At 37.9% G+C, this 21,055-nt stretch overlaps 1 protein-coding gene across 4 annotated transcripts in view; it reads left to right on the forward strand.

Annotated features, from left to right (window-relative positions):
* Nucleotides 1–21,055, forward strand: part of LOC124796439 (segmentation protein cap'n'collar) — a 423,990-nt gene that overhangs the window by 215,176 nt on the left and 187,759 nt on the right. For all 4 annotated transcript variants that reach the window (XM_047260634.1, XM_047260635.1, XM_047260633.1 and 1 more), the window contains exons 3-5: nt 8,228–8,312; nt 15,417–15,571; nt 19,776–19,982. In XM_047260634.1, coding sequence (XP_047116590.1) covers nt 8,228–8,312; nt 15,417–15,571; nt 19,776–19,982 — 447 coding nt within the window. The remainder of the gene's footprint in view (nt 1–8,227; nt 8,313–15,416; nt 15,572–19,775; nt 19,983–21,055) is intronic.

Genomic DNA, 21,055 nt, shown 5'->3' on the forward strand with positions numbered 1-21,055 from the left:
TAGACATTGTCCAGCTGCGCAGTGCCCTGTAAAAAGAGTGTTTCACTGATCTGAAAAAAACGTCTATCGAGAGGCTGAAAATAGTGCGTTGAATGAGGAGGTAAACGAATCAAAATCACACCAATATCCTAGCAAGCTGTAGTACATCAGGATAGAAGCGTTGAGGTATGGCAATCGAAAACCAGAACCACTTTTCCTTGTTGTTTCTTCCATCCATCTCTAAGTATCTTACAGTTGACATACCTGATTTCTCATTCGTAAATACAACTGAGCAGTTCGGAAGTCCATCCTTCCATTCAGGCTTCTTTCTTTTACCTTTAAAAATGCACGCAGTTGGAATGAACAGGTGATAACTGATGTGGCTCCTCCTTTTTCTCCAGAAGTTACTTGACACAATATGGAAAATATCTATCTGCTATGACTTTGTCTGGCCTAGGATTCAGGTACCCAGGCGTATAAATTTTATAGGTGCCCAGGCGTATTTAGTAAGTACATCCAGAACTAAAGAAACTCGCATTCGGGAGGACGACGGTTCAATGCTGCGTCCAGCCATCCTGATTTAGATTTTCCGTGATTTCCCTAGATCGCTCCAGGTAAATGCTGGGATGGTTCCTTTGAAAGGGCATGCCGACTTCCTTTCCAATCCTTCCCTAATCCGATGAGACCGATGACCTCGCTGTTTGGTCTCTTCCTCCAAACAACTCAACCAACCACCCCAACTAAAGAAAAAAAGCTGCAATTGCTTCCCTGTTCATTGCCATAGCCCTGTCAATAGAGAAACCTTGCGACTTTCTCTTGTGGGCAAGTTTCAGAAAGCACTGTAACCAATTCCAACGGGCCATTTGATTTTCGTTAAAAAATCTATGACCAATTCCATTTCTTTCCGCAAACTGTAATACCAGCCGCCTCGGAGTTTATTCATTTGGTGGAAACCCACACATCTGCAGCTTCTTTATGTAGTGGCCAATAGCTTCTCGTTCTCTTCAACGTGATATTTGTTCGACACTAAGAAATATTTGCAGAAACTGGAAATGTGCAGGTCGAGCACCATAGTTACCGTCGAACAACTTTGCCTTTGAACCATTAATTTTTAATTTAATAAAATATTACGGTTAAAAGATGTACCAATTTTGCCCCCTAATCAAGGAAAACATTATAATGATTATAATACAACTTACTTGTGGGCCCATAGCATGCTTCTTTTCACCGTTCTTCACCAGACGCCGTTCCAGAATTCTGTAAGGGACGTCATAATGTAGAGAAGCTGTAAAACAATTCATCCCGCCAGTCCTTACGTGCTCCAAAGCCATTTGTAGGGATTCTTCAGACCGCTGGCCCCTGTTTGAAGTTCTTACGTACGTTCGAAGCATTTCCTATGAAAACAACATCTGTATAACTGAGGAATAAAATTAATTATCTTACACCAACAAAACAGCGGCGTCTTTCCCGAGGATCAGGGTGAGAAGCCACGTTCCGTGACTAGCGCAATATGCCTGCCGCATGGAAATTGTGGATGGCATCGCACACTACAAAGTAGCCATAATGTTCTACATGTCTAACATTTGCCTCTTCCACTTTATTCACACGCTCTTAAGTACTTGAAAATATCTGTGCACCATGAAGAACAGTGCGCTTTAGCTCTTACCTTGTCTTTGTTTGTTGAAAAGCGGAGAAACAATAAATACAGCGACATACGCAACTGCCTTCCCGTCACATTACAGTTAGCGACTGTCCTACATGATGGTGTCAACATCTGTCACCAGCTGTCGTAAATGGCAGCTTTCGGCATCTCGCCCGTATCGGCATCTCCCCTCCGATTCACTCTATATTTTTTTAAAATTATACTGCCTATTCCTAACTGAAATATCCCTCAAAATTATCCTTATTTATTATTTATTTTTATTTTATTTTTTACTGTCTTCTTTTATCTGGAAACTGTAATTGAGTGGGAATTCTGCTTAACCAAAGGCCCTCCCCGCTTATGTAATAAGTATTGCTTCCTTCGTAATTTCGACGTGGATTGCCTGACAACTTTAATTTTAATAATTAAAAATAATGACATTAATTTTAATAATTAAAAATTATGACATTGGTGCTCTTGTGACATCAGTAAAATCGCAATATATAGAAATACTTGTCACTACCAAAAACGATTTATGCGCTGAGTACAGTTAATTCCTTATTGCAGTATTTTAAGTATTTTGTGTTATGACACGACAGTACACCCGAAAGGATTTTAATGAAATTGGCATTGGCTGCGGAGCCCTCCTAAGTGCGTGTAAAGGGAATGGTGTCCACTCATCTGCGTGAGGACACCCGAGGATGTTATTCCTTTCTTTCTTACTCGTATCTTTTCAGTATCTCACTCCGTAATTTTACCTGTTCCTCGCTGAATATTCTTCTACATTGAAAATATGGGAAATCTTTATTTTATATTGTTTCTCTTATGAATATCTTCTTCATGTATGTTCAGTCCATTTAAATCTTACAGAGTTTCAGTGATCATTTATTCTTCTTCTAATTCATCAGTCCGACCCACAGCAGCAAATTCGTTTGCGGCGTTCGCATTCGTAAATGGTCTTTTGCTGTGATCCTACGTACGTTGTTGTACCTGAGCGCTATGAAGGAAACTAGATGACATACTCAGAGACCTTCAATGAATAGCCAACAGCACCAAAGGATCTGAATTCTGACGATCACTTGAAAAAGCAAAGAGTAATGACAAATCAAGCGTAGCGAGCATTTCTTAGGAATGTGAGAAACATTTTTAGCAGAACTGGGCGATGGCGGGTTTCCCTTTGCCGCTACCTGCATACGACGCACCAGACCGGAAGCTTGACTATTCACAGAGCCCGTCGGCATTTACCCCCGGTACATTTCGGGTGAGTCTTTGTCAGCCTTGCTCATTGGAAGCACGACTGCGGTAATGTGATCCACAAATCGGCATGGCAACGTTATAGCGAACGCACACTTAAAAAGCAATGCGTTCGGAACGCCGTAACTGGAATTCAAGTCCTAAGTAGCAGTCCGCGACCAGTAAAAACACAGACATCGTGCTTTGCTAGCGAAGTTGTTTATAACCAACAGAATAACATCTACATCGAAATCTATACATAATGCACTAGGGACTGTAAGTGTATGACGGCTATTACTTCGTAACAATATTAGCGATTTTCTACCCAATTCCGTCAGCATGGGAAGCAATGCAAAAATGACAGTCTTCCACGAATTCACACTCTCTAAACGTACACAAAAGGTCTACGAAAACAACTTTGTCCCATTAAAAGTTCTCCAAGCATCTCTATTGCATGTTATGATCCTAGCAAAGCGTCTCAAAATTATTTGCATTTTCAACTTCTCGCGGCGTAATGAATAATCCAGTAAATTTCGGGCATGCAGCCGCGCAAATAATGGATTCGTCTCCAAATTACTTTGATTTGCCCTGTGATGGCTAGTCGATGACTTCTAACGGTGGAGCAATACTCTAGACTTTTTGTCGCACTGACATATGACACCATAGCGGTAGCGATGGACCACCCCGGGCCTCTCACCAAACCGACCCCAGAGCTTGCGCAGATCGAGTTGGCACGAGGTGTATATACGGGGCGTGATCAAAAATGAACGTATTTTTTGTTTAATTTTGCGAGTTTTGTACACCAGATTTTCAATTCTTTTTCCCTTCATATTGGTACACATGTACCTGATCTATGTTTGCGTATTCAACTGTTTTGAGTATTTAGTTTACTGTTGGCAGTCGAAAAGATTATACGTGTTTTCGAGTGCTCGGTGAACTTTTGCAAAAACGATGGATCAAAGAATTTACATTAAATTTTGCTTGAAAAATGGAATAAAGTGCGGCACCGCATTCGAAATGTTGACTCTGGCCTTTGGCGAACCTACTATGAGTTTACGAATTGTATAAACTTTTCTAGGAGGATTGAGAAGACGTTGAAGACGACGACCGCCCTGGACGCCCTAGAATATGAATTAATGACGACAATGCGTAAGAATTAAAGAAAATTGTTCTGTAAAATCGCCGGATTACTATCAGAGATGTTGCTGATGATGTCGACATACCTTTTGGCTCGTGCCAAGCAAGTTTTTCGGATGTTTCGGCATGAGACGTGTAGTAGCAAAATTTGTTCTAAAATTGTTGAATTTCGACCAAAAACGACGTCGCGTAGATATCGCCCAGGAATTGCTGAATGAAGTTGACAACGATCCAGAACTTCTATAGAAGGTTATAACAGGTGACGAAACATGGGTGTACGGTTATGACGTCGAAACCAACGCCCAATCGCCTCAATGGAAAATGCCGGAAGAGCCAATACCGGGAAAAAACGGTTAGTTCGATCAAATGTGAAGATTCTTCTCACTGTTTTCTTCCATTACAGTGGGATAGTGCAACATGAGCTGCTGCCTTATGATCGCACGGTGAATAAGGAATGTAACTGGAAGTTATGCACCATTTGCTTGAAGAAATCGGAAGAAAACGCCCAGAATTATGGCAAAGTCACTCGTGGAAATTGCATGACGATAATACTTCCGCTCACACCCCGATGCTCATTCGTAATTTTTTGGCAAAAAAACAAAACCAGTGTGTTGCCTCAGCCACCTCGCCCGATATGGCCTCCTGCGACTTCTTTCTATTCCCGAGAGTGAAGAGTACCATGAAAGAACTTCATTTTGTCACTAATGATTAGATAGAAAATATAAAAACAGAATCGTTGAAGGAGCTCAACGCCATAAAGAAAAGTGAATTCCAGAAGTGCTTCCAAGACTGGAAAAGCGCTGGCATAAGTCTGTTGTATCTGAGTGGGATTACTTTGAAGGGGACTAAGTTGATATTGATGAATAAATGTAGATATTTTGAGGAAAACAAAAATTCCTGTTACTTTTTTGGTTTACAGATGCAATGCACAGTCTCAGAATCCTTCCAACAAATTTAAGCCGTTAATACTGTACGATTTTCGAGACCGAACGGGGCTTACATCACTTGACTCGCCTGTTGTCAGCATTCATACTGGTAAGATATCTGTCCCAGGGATTCCACGGATTTCGAACATGTTTTAATTTCAAGTTTAAAGTCGGATAACAAATGACAAAAGAAATATTTTTTCATTAGGTATAATTATAGATTCACAATTTTCTTATTATTTTCCTTTATTTGTACTGTGAAACCTTTCTTATTGCCAAATTTCATGATTCTACATCGGGGGGGGGGGGGGGGTGTACCCCACAGGTTTTGATGAGTGAGTATCAAAATATGTGACATAAATGGTCGTATCTGTTCACTTTTTTACGTTGCCAAGGGACCGTAGACCGTAATACGTGATGCAAATTTCAACTTGATACGTCTGCCCATTCCTGAGAAAAAGGGTTTTTAACAGTCGGACAGACAGACAGACGGAGAAAAAAGTGGTTAAATGAGGGTTCCGTTTTTACCGATTGAGGTACGGAACGCTTACTATACGTTTAGAAGTGATATACATCCTTCAAGGCAATCGTGAATCCTTACACAGAAGAACGGTTCTCGTTCAGATGTTGCCAGGACCGTCGATGACATAATGTACAGAACACATACCTCGTATTCCATGATCTACAAACTAAATAATTGTAGAATTATATCGGCTGGCAATATGGTTGTAAGGCTTGACCGGCAGCCTTAAGTAATAAACAATGGTTTTATGTCAAACCTGTCTGAAATCTCGTTTTTCAGTAACACATTCGAAGTATGTTTTGCTTTATATCAAGACGTGTGGAGGCTATTACCACAACACGTAGCAAATTCATCAGTTCTAATGTTGGAGTTGTAATATTGTTTTATCGCTCTGTACGCTTCGCCATTTATTTGTGCTATTGCAAGTTAATGTGAGCTAATGCGATAACTTTGTAATTATACCTCCATGAGACTTCAAACATTTACAAAAAGTTGCTAAAGACTGATAAGTGTATGTAAATATCCATGATAGAGGACTGGGGCTAGGAGTTTCCATGTCACCAAAACTAGTTTCGGCCGACTTAAAGGATGTATCCAGGCCCATAAATTGGGAAAACTAGGAAGTAACTGAACTACCTTGGTTTTCTGAACATTTTGTGCTCTTTGTCACTATTGCCGATGAATGGAACAAATTAATAACAAAGTTAGAATCTCTGAAGTCAACTACAGAAAGAGTAAAATAATATGTAACCTACATATCGGAGATAAAATAGCAGTAGAGTCATAAAAGCAGTTGACGAGTATTTAGGGCAATGCAACCCCTGGCAAGTTTACGGGTGATAAGTACCACAGAACGTCACGAATCATTCAAACCTTTTACGTTGCACGCCGTGGACCAAAAACGAAGTCGTCCTTCATGCGCACATGAAGCTTTGGTTCCTTAAGCAGTCGCCACTGTCGTCTCCTCTGCTTTTTAACGGTGGCAACCAACAGGTGTGCGACATCTCTTTCGGCCATCGGAGTGTAGTGCGAGTTAGAACCGTCCAACACCTGTCCGTTCTTTCTGTTCGTCGGCGCTTCTGTGCTGTTAAAAGAAAATTTTTTATGTATGTCATATGGCGACTGTGAAAAAACAAGACATTGCCTTGTGAGCCTGGTGCAGCCTCCAGTGATTCGCGCAGCGCATCTTCAGCGTGCGTACATGCTCGGAATGCAAAACCCCAATAATGCTTTTCTGGTTGCATTCTGAACAGAAAGAATCGCCAAAAAATTAGGTTTTTGATCACATTCGTATAAAAAAAATGTACTGTTTCTACAAAGAGCTATCGTTTATTAGATGTCTCTAAGTGATGAGCTACCATTACACGAAACCTTACATACTTCTGTGGTGGTTAATCGGTTCAGAATCTAAAATGTATCAACCCACCTTTGCATATTCTTCTGGTCCTTTGGGATCGCACCTGTTGTACGTGTCGCAACTATCGACAAAAATAATTCTTATTCATCGTTGATTACATTGCAGCCAGATCGGCTAACAACATTAAAAAAGGGAGAAAGGGTTCCGGCAGACAGTGCTTCAGCTTGAAACCAGACTAAAAATATTTTAACAATTCACGATTTAATTAGTGACAGAGTTGCTGGTGCAGTGTTGTAACAATGTAGGAAATCGAACATACGTTCTCATTTCAGTATTTTAATAGCGGAAAAAGGGAGATGTGATACCTTTTTAGCGTGTTTTGCAGTGATTACTCCTAAAGCGATAATCATTTTTGAATCGCATTTAAAACAGAAAAGGGGAAATGCATAATCGCACGTTTAAAAATGTTATTCAATGTCGTCCTGTTTCTGGTATTTATGTTGAAGTTACAAACGAAAGTTTGAAGCTCTAGTACCTTTTTATAGGCACATCACAGACATTTAAAGAAACTAATTTCACAGCTCGAAAGCACAGATATTTCTGTACCTTTAACCGTTTTCCGAAATCTGAAAAGTATTACTGCTCAGGTAAATTGGTAGAGTTACAAAGAAACATTTGATATTAATTGCTTCAAGAACTAAAGATCTAGTAGAGAACACTGCTTGTTGTACATCATCTGTGTAAGAATGTACGTCCTGAAGACAGTGAAATGGATACACAAGTTTCTAGATCCGAAACCCTTAAAACAACAGCTAAGAGAAACCCTTAAGAACAGCAAAATGTGTGTGTGTGTGTGTGTGTGTGTGTGTGTGTGTGTGTGTGTGTGTGTGTGTGTGTGTGTGTTGTTTTTCAACTGAGCTAGATACTTAATTGTGTGGGAATATACATTATTTAGATGCTACAAAGAATGTACACTCAACTAGGTGGGGTCATAAGAGTAACAATTAAGAGGCGTCTTTCAAAGATGAAGAGAAAGAAAAAAAATCTCAGTAGTATTATGTTTGTAGCAGAATAACAGAAAAAGAGAAGTTAGGAGGCAGAAAAAGAAAGTTGTTCTATAACATGTGAATGGCTAAACCTACACGGACAGATAAAATTGTATACAATTCCTTGGTAAAACCAGCCAGTCAACAAACAGAAGTTCAAACTTATGGGTGAGAAAATGTGTAGACATTAAATTAATTCTTCCAAACAATGTGACTCTGTCCAACTAAAATAATAAGTTACTATGAAGTAAGATTTTGTATTCATACAACTTTTGTGGTCTACACCCACAATGTGTCTCAGTAGTGATATTTTTATTCGGATTTTTTTTTTTCAAATTGTATTTCAATTACAAAAGGAAATAACAAAGTTCTCTTTGTTTGCAGAAAGACGATGACAGTGAGGATGAACGGACTTCTAACCCGGATGACCCATGGGCTGGCCTATCGTACACAATCGACTTGGAGACAGGTCAGTATCTGCTGTATGAAGCACTGTAAACCAGTTCGGACCACCTCCCTTGATTATTGCTCATTCACTGTTCTTTTCATCTTTATCATCTGTTGTACTTATGCCACTGTGTAATAACTTTGCCTTTCACCTTCACTTTTCACTTGTCCCACCATTTGAACTATAAGACAAGAATGAATGAATTAATGAATGAATGAATAGTGTTACACAAGGAATTGGAAATTGTATGTTGCATTACGAAAGCTGAAAAAGAGCAGAATATGTTCTAGATGAAGTGTCTTAACCTAAGAGTTCACCAGTTTATGTGCCCTTACTAGCCAGTCTGGAATACATAGGCAGGATTATTGGATGAAGACTACCATATGACCAGTACAGATTACAGAATTTATATGTCAGTTAAATACTCTATTCTGGAATCTACCTAAGTGGGGTATTTCCCAAAACCTTATGCTCCACATGAAGCCTACAAACATTCTGCTTTTATTTTCAAGATCTGTTTAGTTTTTTAACATACCTGTCATCTTAATAGTATTATGAGTAGCAACTTCCCTTCTCGTAATGTTTGTTACATTCGATCCTGGATTTATCATCTTAATAGGTATGAAGAACAGTAGTGTAGATAAATATTATTCTCCTACTTCTTAGATATCAGTGAATCCTGCAAGAGATTTTTAACAAAAGTATTCATGAGAACCTAAATTCAACAAATCTTAAGCAAATTTTATAAAATGTTTAGGTCACGTCATGACCAGTTTCAGGCAAATATCGGTCAACTGCATCTACATTTACACTCTGCAAAGCTCATAATGATCCTAAAGAGCACATTTTAAGACAATTATTTTGAAAAAGTAAGATGATTTCCTAGAGCACTACATTATGGATAACTTTTTTTAAAAAAATGTTTAGTTTCTGACAATGTGTGATTTATTTTCATTTAATTCCCCACATTTTGCCAGTCTGTAGGAACACTAGTTGCTTTGTCAACAAAGTCTGTTACCTGACACAAGTAATATTAGAAAGAAAGAAATATAGACTTGTAAAATTAAAGAACTATTCTGCCGAAATAAGATGCAAGAAGAATAACAGCTCACATGAAGCTGTTAATTTTCTGTTGGAAAGGCAGCATTGTCTGGTTCATTCATGGCATTTTCTACTGGTGCTTCATGTTAATCAATTTCAAGCGTATGAGAGAGTACAGTATGATTATATGCCTGCTGGAGTGAGTTTGCAGCTGCAGCGTTGGCAATACTGCGTATCTTTTGTGTGTGGTGTTCGGCTTCCCCAGCTGCTCTACACCCTGCCTGTGTGTACCTTCACAGGCCCTGTCCTCTCCTCGCTTCCTGACAGCCAAGTACCATTAGTCATAAACTGGAGAATCCATTTTCCTGCTGTGTTCTTATTAAGTAAAACCCTCGGAGGAACCATCAATCTCTCAATAGAGATTATACATAGTTTTTATATGTGAAATAACTTTGAGAACTACACTTACTGTTCTCTATTTGTAAAACTTATAAAGAAGTAAAAGTCTGAAATATATATATTTCTTGAGTAGGAAAACTGTTCTTAATTAGAGATAAACTGTTCTCTGCTTGTAAAATTTATAAGGATTTGAAAGTATGAAGTATACATATTTTGTAAGTAGTAAAGAACTACTCTTAGCTAGAGATGACTTTATCAAAAAGTTGCAGTTGTGAACAATGTTGGCAAGAATTATTTCAAGCTGCAGAAATGCTAAAAGGAATCTATCAAAGAACAGAGAGGCAGCTTCACTAAAATACTACTACTGAATGAGCAAAGTAGAAGGCACAAAAGGTGTAACTGTGATGATTGTTTTCATATAATTTTTCACTGAAATCTGAAAAATCTATTTCTGTAGCTCTGTGTTACAGAAAATATCTCCTTGGGGAGCTCTTGCTACCTGGAAGAAACAGTGTGCATAGAGCAGAAGGTAGAATCCAGCCGAGTAAAGTATCCCCAGGTCCCTCGGGTCAGTTGACTAATGGCAGAGCTGTCAAGATATGACAGATGGAATGCAATAGGCCACAGCAGACCTCCCGACCTGCTGTCTGGGCCTTCTTGTAAACATTTTACCTGCTCCCTGGTGTACAGTGATACAGGCACTGATATACACATGCAGCCACAGATGTATGTCTGATTGAGACCATTTAGATTGCACATGTACGTAGCATGCATAAGTTCTGTGAATTTAATAAAATATTACTTATTCCTCTCATGTTTGGAGTTTCTTAAACTTATTTTTCATGTATGAAGAACATTTTTCTGAATGTTATTTTCTTAATACCTGTAAGTTACAGTAAAGTGTTTCAGTAATGCCCACATACATTATACTGATTAATTGGCAAAGTGATTTAGTGCTGGGGAAATGGTATGTACTTTTACACTCCTAGCAGATATGAAAAAGAGGCTGAAAATTTTTTTACCATACTTCCAGTCAGCTGTCCTTTTTGACTGTCACAGTAGCTTCTACCTAAAATAACAGATGCTTGGGATTCTGAAGGAGGGACAATAGCTTTGTCACTGACACTCTTGAGTGCCTCTCACACAGGCGTTTTCAAGTGGCTTATGGGTGAACCCAGCTACCTGGTCCTGCCTGCCTATTGACCTTTCCAGGGGTGAAGACTGTTTCAGTTATTCTCACAGACTTTCTAACAAAATTCATAACTGGATGCTTTATAACTTCCTTTGAAATATTTTGTCACAATACAATGAAAAATGCTTAATTTAGGCTGCCATTCACATTTGTTTCATCATTGTAAGGCTTCCTGTTGCTTTGTTCCACTTGATCAATCAAGAAATGCTTCACATTGAGTAGGTCAGTCACAGGCTTGTAGCCAGCTCAGAGGCGTGGCCTGAAGGTGAGTGTGTCTGTTTGGTTGCTTACGGTGCAGTTGTCAGAATGACTCGGAGGGTCGCGAGCTGCCGATCGGAGGAAGGCGCCTGCAAGTTGTCATGACTTGGCCCACCCTGGCACTACTACGCTTCTGGGTAGCAGCCACCATGACACCACAGTTTCTCATTCATCCACTAAATAAATCTGTAGTACACTGGACTCCTACGACCTTGGCAGCCATGCTGAAGCTATTTAGCCACATCATGCACCAACTCTGACCTACATTTCTGTATTTATTCTCACACCCATCAATAAGATCATTGTAAAATCCTATGGCATTCTTGTTTAATAGCAGCATTTGTGTTATGTATTCTCTTGTTATGTTGTCGTGTGCTTTCTTTCTGTTGTTTCATCAGAGGCAAAACATTATTTTTCTTTTTTAATGTTATACCAATCTTGTATATGTTGAAATTAACTTGATTATCTCAGATTCACCAATGAAAGGAGCAAGTTTTGGCAGGAATATTGTGGTTATGTTTTTACTTGAAGGATACTAGCTCAGCACACCTGCACCATTTTTCTGCTGCTGATAGCTGCCAAGGAGGTTTTCTTCTATGAAAATTCCTGCACTCAACTGACTCATCACTGTGTGAATAAAAATTATTTAACTGTACTTTGCTGGCAACATTAGTATTGCTGATTGATCTGACCTTAATTTTTCTTCTGTTTTGTTTTTACTCAAAACAATATCTGTCTTTTTTTCTTTGAGACAATTATTGGCCGCAGCAAGTTACTATACCCACAAATTCTTCACTTTATTTTGAGATATTCCATAGTTTCCTGCACCAGTCTTGAAACCAGAGACCAAATTATAGTAATAGCAACTAATGGATTTCTCCTGAGTGGGGAGCTCAGGTACAATCTGCCTGCATCTTCTGGAGCTTACAGATGCTGCCGTGCCATTAAAATTGGCACCATTTATTGTAGCTGTCAGGAGTTTCAGGTATTGGTTGCAGGGACGGCTCCCAGCAGCAGCAGCAGGAGGTGGTGGTGGAGGTGGTGGTGGTGGTGGTGGTGGAGGAGGAGGAGGAGGTGAAGGTGGAGGAGGAGGGAGGAGGAAGAGGAGGAGGTGTAGTCGGAATCCGGAGGCCACTCTCCTGTGGCCACAGTTGCCATGTCTAGTTGGGACTTCGCGTTGATTGCTTACCGCTTGGTGCTGGCACCGAGGGGGGGCTGTGAAGTGGGGGGAGGCAGGCTAGGGCAGTATCTGGCAACATCGCTACTCTCATGGTGCCGGTTGGGGGAAGTCCTTGGGCAGGCTGTCTGCCCGTTGCATTCACGCAGTGGGGATTGCCTCGCTGCTACCCTCGGCCATTGTCTGTGGCGTCGTGGCAGGCTGGCAGCCATATTCTCGACAGTAGATCGAGACTAGTACCGTGGCCTACCATTGGCTGGCAGTACATGTGTGGTAGTGTTTATATGTTCCTCGCTGTGTATCTTGACGTAGGGTAGTGTGCTACATTAAATGTTTAGTGCTTCCAGTTTTGAAAATATTATGTGAATTTTGTGTATTGTGTGAGGCAGTGAGTAATTGAAAAGTGTACAGCAGTTTGCATTGGAAATTTCTGTGTGTTGCACTGGTAGCACCGACTCTGATCAGCATACAGCACCAAGCTGAATTATTCTGAAAGAAGGGCTTCAAATAACAGGTAAGAAGCATAACTGTACTTATCCATAGTGAAAATATACAGCTTTTCTTCTATGAAAAGTCTTCACATTTTTGTCTTCTGATCATCATTTATGGATGTGAAATGCAATTTGATTTATCAATAAATGTTCCACAGTGAATTGTAATTTCTAGGTGTTACATAGTTTCATCTTTATGATTTCTGTATGTAGAGTATATATTTTCATTGAGAGCGAATTAAATAGGAAAGTCTTGCCTGTTGTGTTCATCCATGTAAGAGTATAAATGAAGTATTTGTGCAAGACAGTTATTTGTAAGCAACCATTTTTTCTAATAATCTTCATAAGACACTCTATGTGTAGCTGTGTTACCCCGATACGTTCTACACTGCATTTACTTAAACTACAGTATGGGAAAATATGAACTTCATAATATCTCAAACTTATAGTTAAGGCAAACCATATCACCAGGAGCTGTACTCGTGTTTTGGAGATATTTTGTTCCTGTTTCTAGTTTTATCATGTACATCATTTCTATTAATGATAGGCATAATGACAATCCATCCTGGATTTTCTGTTGTTTAATGACCGGCTTAAGTTGGATAGTACATGCAAATTAATGTGAAGAACTGGTCTTCAGCATTCATGCAGAAAAGTAACAGCTTAAACAGTTTTTTTACATTATTGCATGGTTAGCTTATAAAGAAATGACAATTTAAATTGGAAATGGATATTTAAAAATAAATTCTTTACTTAAATATGAGTAATGTCTATAATGAGTTCACATAAACTGGCTATTAAATTGGGCTTATTTTGATAATCTTAAGCAATTTATTTGCACCCAAAAATTTACTTGGCCTCATGAGAATAATATGGTGTGTATTTTGGGCTGTTTGTCATTTATAGATCTTTTCTGTGAATTTGAGATAGAAAATCTGTTGCTTAACTACTTTGTATGGTGTCCCTCATTAATTTTTATTTGTAAACCACAGAAACTTAAAAGCTATGCAGCAGGGTTCTTTCTTCATTTTTGGAAGTTTTTGTCTGGCACCTACGCACAAAAGGATGCCCTTATCCCTCTTCCCCAATCCTTCTCTTTTTTTGTGCTAACTCTAGGGTGTTACCTCACAATAACAGGAATGTGTCATCCCCACCTCCAGTAAGAAATGACAGTCTTGTGAATTGGACTGCTTTTGTGGAGGCCTCAACAGGCAGCGAAGGGAGAACAATGCTGTCAGAGGTTATGAACAAAAATTTCCTCAGCATGTCCATATCACACTTAATAGACAGCAGTGGTTTTGAATGTTAAGAGCTACTACCTGCATTCAACAAAGGTGCTTGAGTGTCTGTGTCATAAGACATAAGAACTTAACTGTTTTGCATATTTTCTACCATAGTTACCCTGTCATATTTTTTAAAGTTACATACGCAGGTAAATACATTTCTCACTACTTCATGTTATTGACCTTTTCCTTGTAGTCAGAGTGAGCAAACCTTCAGGTTGCACTTTCTCATATGACAAAGTATTTGCTTTAATTTTCATGTTATGCATCCATAAATCTTACATACTTTTTTCCTTTTAGTTGTACTGCAACATGAAGTTAAATAATCCAGCTTCCTTTTGCAGATATGAATTATTTCAAATTTTTATATTTTGCTGCTGTTTTCAATCAAACTATTGTACTACTCTACATTGTATACATTGTTTTCCTGTTCTGATAACTTTCTTCATTTCATTATTCAAATCATATAGCAATGTTACTTCAGTTAAAAGTTTGGAGTAAAGATTCCTTTCTGTTTCTTTAAAGCTCACTTAATGAGGATGTGGGTACGAGTATGGCTGCTATTTTTACATAATTTATGCAACAAACTTACGATTTTAATCAGTGAATAGCAGGTAATGAAAACAGTCATGTTTTTATATCCACTATCCTAAAAGTGTTTGAAGTACAAGATTATGTGTATAAACAGAAATCAATTTTGTTGGCATAAGTTTCAACAATATTTACTAAAATTTTACTAATTGGATTGTTAATTGTGATTAATTTGGATGCAGGAGATGTATCAGACATTTAGAACAAATTCACAGCAAACATAACATAACTGACATCAATATCAATGTCCCAATAATAAGATTATTATATTTATTATTTATTATACCAAAAAACTAATGTTAAGTAACATGCTCAAATCATCAGTCCGTCTTCCATGAATTCTTCTACCGAATAGTAGCATTTCTCATAAAGAACCCCCCATAGACTTATTTTTAGAGGGTCTTGCTGCATATGAAGTATATTTTTGCCTATTAATAGTGTATGTCTTCACCCCTTTATATTGTTAACACTATGTATATAATTTCAGTTGATGTGTGAAGCACAAAATTCTCTTTTGTTTCTCATGTGGTATGTTGGGCTAAAATGGTTCTCCTCAAATAATGGTTGTCTGGTATACAAGAAAATGATAATTTTGTAAGTGTGTCATTGCGAAGCATTGCAGTTAGGATGAGTATTTTCTGAAATAATTGTCGCTTTTTTAAAAAAATCAGCATTGTTCTCTTGTTTCCACAGGAGAGTATGTGCTCAAGGATAGTCTATGTGAAGAACTCAGTAACACACCCGCAACCATCTTAGTTGATGAAGCACCATCTTCACTGCTTGATCTTCAGGAATTCTCACTTGAAGAGGCATTACAGCTTGTGGGACTGAATGAAAGTTCCACAGAGGTAATGTATCGTGACTGAGACACAACATAGCCATAAGTTTTATGCTTATTGCCCTGCTACGAGATTGTTTTTCCAATGTGTCAAATATGTACCTTTTGTAGGGATATTTACACATTCTACTCCCCATATTCATGTGTAGTGTTAACACTAATCATAAAAACATTATCTGCTTTAATGCATACTGTTGCACAAAAGACAATTTTGAAGTTTTAATGAGAAAATTAACCAAATAACACCTTTTTTCTTTTTAAAATATTTGTTGTTTGAGGTGTAGTAGTATTTCACTGCTAACTGTTTAAAAATCATTTAAGCAGTTTTTTTCTCTTCTTTTTTCCTCATGTTATTTTTTGCTATTAAAATGGTGAATTATGCATCTAATCTGTTTAGCTAAGCAATGAAAGTGTAATATTCAACTGCTTATTGGTTGCTGTAAGATTCTGGTGAAGCTTCCATTCTGCTCTTAATTTATTACACATATGATTCCTCTACATCCCAATTACCAGTTAAACTGTAATTTTAACTGTCACATATATCTAAAGGGAGTCACATGTTTTTTCAAATATTAATTTACCATTAAACCTTTTTTTAATTGCATTTATTATCTGAGGATAACTGTCCTGCAAACACTGTTAGAGTGTGCTATGTCAAAGCCTGTGGATTTAATGTTACGTATCTTTACTGCTTATCTCCCATAATGCTTCAGTTATCTAGAAGATAGTTAGCACAAATAAATATACGCATGGTGATCATTATGTTACTTTTAATGAGAAGTACACTGTGGTAGTTGGCATATTTTCATTTGCCACTGTAATTTAAGAGGACTTCTTTTTTGGCAGAGATATTCCAGTTAATGGAAATGTACGTGGTACCAGCAGTCTTCAGCATATATAGGGTGGTCCATCTGAAGTTTCGGATGAGAGTATCTCGAAAACTATAAATCAGGTAAAAATAGTGGGTAATACAAGTTCATAAGCTCAAAGGGCGACATCAAATGATACTATGTGTGACCTCCAGCCCCCGCCCCCTTGAGTGGGAAACACCCATTTTTATTGCAGATTCAGATTCTCCATAAAAAAGTAATCAGGTTTTGTCTGAAACATTTTTTTAAACCATTGACAGATGGCGCTGAAATTGAGAAAAAAGTAAAATTGGGGAAGAACTCTGATTTATTTAGAATTATCTGAGAAAGGCACATCAAATTGATAAAAAATGTGCACCAATTCTTTCATTACGCCAAATTAAGCTATTTTTGTACCAAATGTACTGTATCCTACTTTTTATGTGTTACCCATAACGACATGGACGTAGTAGAATGATGTTCCCATAGGGTGCTTCATTAGTGAGAGTCCCCTTGCTTCTCACATGTTGGGGTACATCATTAATGTGAGTCCCCTCACCTCTCACAATTTGAGGTGCTTAATTAATGAAATTGGCCATGAAGAAATTGTTTAGAATGATCCCCATTTGCTTCAACGCATAAAGTCAATCGTCTGCAAAAGTTGTCCACAGTTTTGAGCAGCACATCCCATGGTATGACTGCACATGCTCTTTGAATGCGCTGCTCCGTATCATTTCTGGTTGTGGGCTGTCTTTCATTAACAATATGTTTTAAATAACCCCACAAGAAAAAAATCAGGAGATATTAGGTCTGGTGAATGTGGAGGCCACTGAATTGGTCTGCCGCGTCCTATCCACTGACCTGAGTACCATAAATTTAAAACATTCCACACATTTTTACCATAATGGGGAGCTGCTCCACCCTGTTGGAAACACATTTGTTGCCTAGTATCTAAATCAACATCTTCCATTAGCTCTGACAAATCATCGTGGAGAAGTTGTAAATAAGATTCCCCAGTAACATTTCGGTCGAATAAATTTGGTCCTATCAAATAACCATTTAACATTTCACACCAGGCCATTAATGACCATTTGTGTTGATTGTTGACAGGTCTGTGCCAGTGTGGATTGAAAGGGGACTAATAATGACAATCATGACTATTTAATTTGCCATTGTTTTTGAATGTGGCTTCATCGGTGAACATAATGTTTCAAAAAAATCATTGTCACCTCTTTTTCATTTCCAAGACCCATTGGCGTAAACGCACGTGTATTTGCATATCTTTTGGCATTAATGCCTGTGTCAGTGTGATATGATACGCATGATATTTACGTGCCTTCAGAATCCTCAAAACAGTTGATTTCAGTATTCCAGTTTGTCTCTGAATCGCACGACTACTAATTTCAGGATCCAGTTGAACACAATCGAGAACAGTAAGAGTACGAGTGTCATTTTCAATATATTCACGATGACGATGTGGACGGTGCATGTATCCATTTTGAGCTCATTGAGTGCGATTTTGAATAATGTTTTTGCTTGGATGTCGGATGTTTGGGAAATGATCTGCATACAATTACACAGCTGCAGTGAATTGTAATGGCATTCACCTAAAATTAAAATCATATCAGCAGTCTCTGTAGGTGGATAGTGAGCCATGTTTCGCTAAAGAATAATTTACTTTCGTCAGTTGATGTTTACGGTTCACAATCTGAAAGTGAAGTGACATCTGGTGACATGCACCGACCTTTATACTGAGCCATAGTTCGCAGTTTGGCCATGGTAGCACCACAGTCGGGTGAGTAAAGCATTTGTGAAGAGTTCCCTAACGAGATTTTAATACCATTCCACCTCCCTCCATCAAAAGCTGTGGCAGGTAGGATACATTTTGTAAAAAAAATAGCTTAATTTGGTGTAATGAAAGAATTGGTGCACATTTTGTATCAATTTGATGCGTCCTTCTCGGATCATTATAAATAAATCAAAGTTCTTCCCCAATTTTACTTTTTTCTCGATTTCAGCGCCATCTGTCAATGGTTTTAAAAAATGTTTCAGACCAAACATGACTCCTTTTTTTATGTGGAATCCGAATCTGCAATAAAAAATGGGGGTTTCCATTTAAGAGGTATAGTTTTCAAGATAATCTCATCCGAAACTTCAGATGGACCATCCTGTATATGTTCTGTGGTCACGGGAGAATATATATATTGACAATCAGCATACTTGTTTTGTTAAATAGTTAATGTCTAAGAACCCTACACATTTGTTAATTTTTACAAACCCACAAATACCAGACTGAGTTTCGCATGTGCATGTGCGCAGTGTCGGGGTTGTGATTGATGACACTGATTATTATTTCATAAAAGTAAGCTGTTAAATAATGACAACAGGGTAATTAATTTATGATATCTGCATATTGTTGATTTGAATATTGTTTCCTTTGGGCTGTCAGCTCTCCATATTGCTGTTTTACAGTTTCATTTACTTTGTCAATGTTGTTTCTTGTTACAAATCTCACATTAAGAAATTGTATAATCAGTACTAGCTGACTCAGACATAATGTAGCATGAGATTCACATTTTAAAGGAAGTGCTTGAATGTCAAATAAAATGCTCATAAGCAAACCATCTATATGGACAATTTCTTGCTGTTCCTTTCCTCTTCTGACTCCTTTCTCCCACTATTTTTGCCCTCACACCTGTGACAGTTTCATCTTTTCTTCTCGTACTTTGTTGCCCCACAACACCTAATAATTCCTTTCTGTGTGTTTCTGTTTCATTTTGATGTAGTTTTCTGCCAGAATCATTCATACAGTTACCTGAATTTTGATAAATTGGCAACACCCATCAAACAATTGTGTACTTCATGGCAGCTTGGCCTATCTCTGCTTATAATTACTGTGTGTTGACTAAAAGAAGAGGCATTTTCATGTGCAATACTTTGTTTATTGAGTCTGAACTTTAAATATACCAAGGACGTAACCATGAAACCTGTTTTACGTAACTTATGGTTTTTTTTTTTTTTTTTCAAATCTTACGTCCTTAGATGTCTGAGTTGTCTTTGAATTTGATGATTTTATGTTATAATAACAGTACCCAAGTATTTTTTCATCTATAATTAAGACAGTATCATTTGACCAACAGAACTGCAGTTTTCACCAAAACCATTTACCTTAATATCTTCCTATTTACGGTTGTATCATTTGTGTCTACAATCTTCAGTTCCAGTTCATGTAGTGTGCAACAGCTCGAAGGTTCCAAAAGTACTTTGATTCATTAGCTGTCGTAGTGAATAAATTTCACACACACAGATATTTAGAAAGAAAAAAAACTGCTTGAAATGGAACTTTTATATCTTTTCATCAAACAGCCGACAAAGGAGGAAAGTCCACTCTCAGAGCCAGTAATACCAGCACCACCTGCAAAAACTGGCACTGATGGAGATGTGAAGAAGGACACTGCTGAGAAAGATCCATTGGAAACTGCCTCAACACCCTCAACATCAGACGAGGAGTTGGGCGACATGATACAAACAGCGCAGTTCCATCACCCACACCCCCATCCACGATCCTTCCAGGTATATGTTAACACATAGTAAATCAATTATTATTGTTTGTCTCTTAAGTGACTGATGTGTTTTGTGCTGATTGACCAGAACAGCAAGGAAGATATCATGAAGAAGATTTCATGATCAAATTCACTCATAAGGCAGAAGAAAAGTTCTGCTTCATATTTCTTTCCATTTTGTGTTTTGTTCACTGTCAACAGTCTCATCTATTTAATAAATTTATTTCTTTTTCTATCATTTTGCTAGTTTTGTTCCCTGCTGGTAAAGATCTACTTACCAGAAAGGTCATATGGCCAGCAACTATGTGTGTTGCAAGTACACACATAGTTTACATTTCATTATGTTGTGGCAGTAATGTTCTAATTTCACTACTGACAGTCTGTCATTAACTCTTATGTAATTAGTGTGCATTATTTTCGATCAACAAAAAAGATTTAGTTGGTAGTAAGCAGTATTAATTGTATCATTAGTTTGCTGTAAAATAATTTTTTCTTACGTAAATTTGCACATCTGAATGGAAGCAGTAGGAGCCAGGTTTTTGTTAATTCTGCCAAAATAACTAGTCCTTGACCAGTGAAATTTAAGTTTCCTTTTCTAAATTCATTTGAGCTTCTTCTTTTACTCTTTTTTTCATCAAGCTGCTTTTTATTGATGTGTACCCAGTAGGTAGAATCCTACGTTTTCAATATGTCTCCTACTGTCCTGTGTAATATACAGTAGTGGAAGTCAGTATAAAGGAAGGATTCCTTCGAAAATAATATTACAATGTCTGTCAGATACTGTATCAAATTTATTATGAAAGTAGTAGATACATATGAGACATAAACAATCAAGACAGGATTACATAGCTTTTTTCATAATCAGAGTAAAAAACATGTCACTCATTCTCCTGTTCTATTATTGTGTTGTTACTACTTTGCCCAACCTCCATTCTTCATAATGATCTCAGAAATTCTCTTCGGCATTGACCTTGTTAGTGTTTGTAGTTCTTGCAGTGAAATTGTCACCCATTCACCTTGTATCACATTTTCCAGCTCACATGTGGTCTCAGATAGCCTTCCATTGTGATAAACATGCCTTGC

This window comes from Schistocerca piceifrons, chromosome 4, assembly GCF_021461385.2.
Source record: "Schistocerca piceifrons isolate TAMUIC-IGC-003096 chromosome 4, iqSchPice1.1, whole genome shotgun sequence".
Classification (NCBI taxonomy): domain Eukaryota; kingdom Metazoa; phylum Arthropoda; class Insecta; order Orthoptera; family Acrididae; genus Schistocerca; species Schistocerca piceifrons.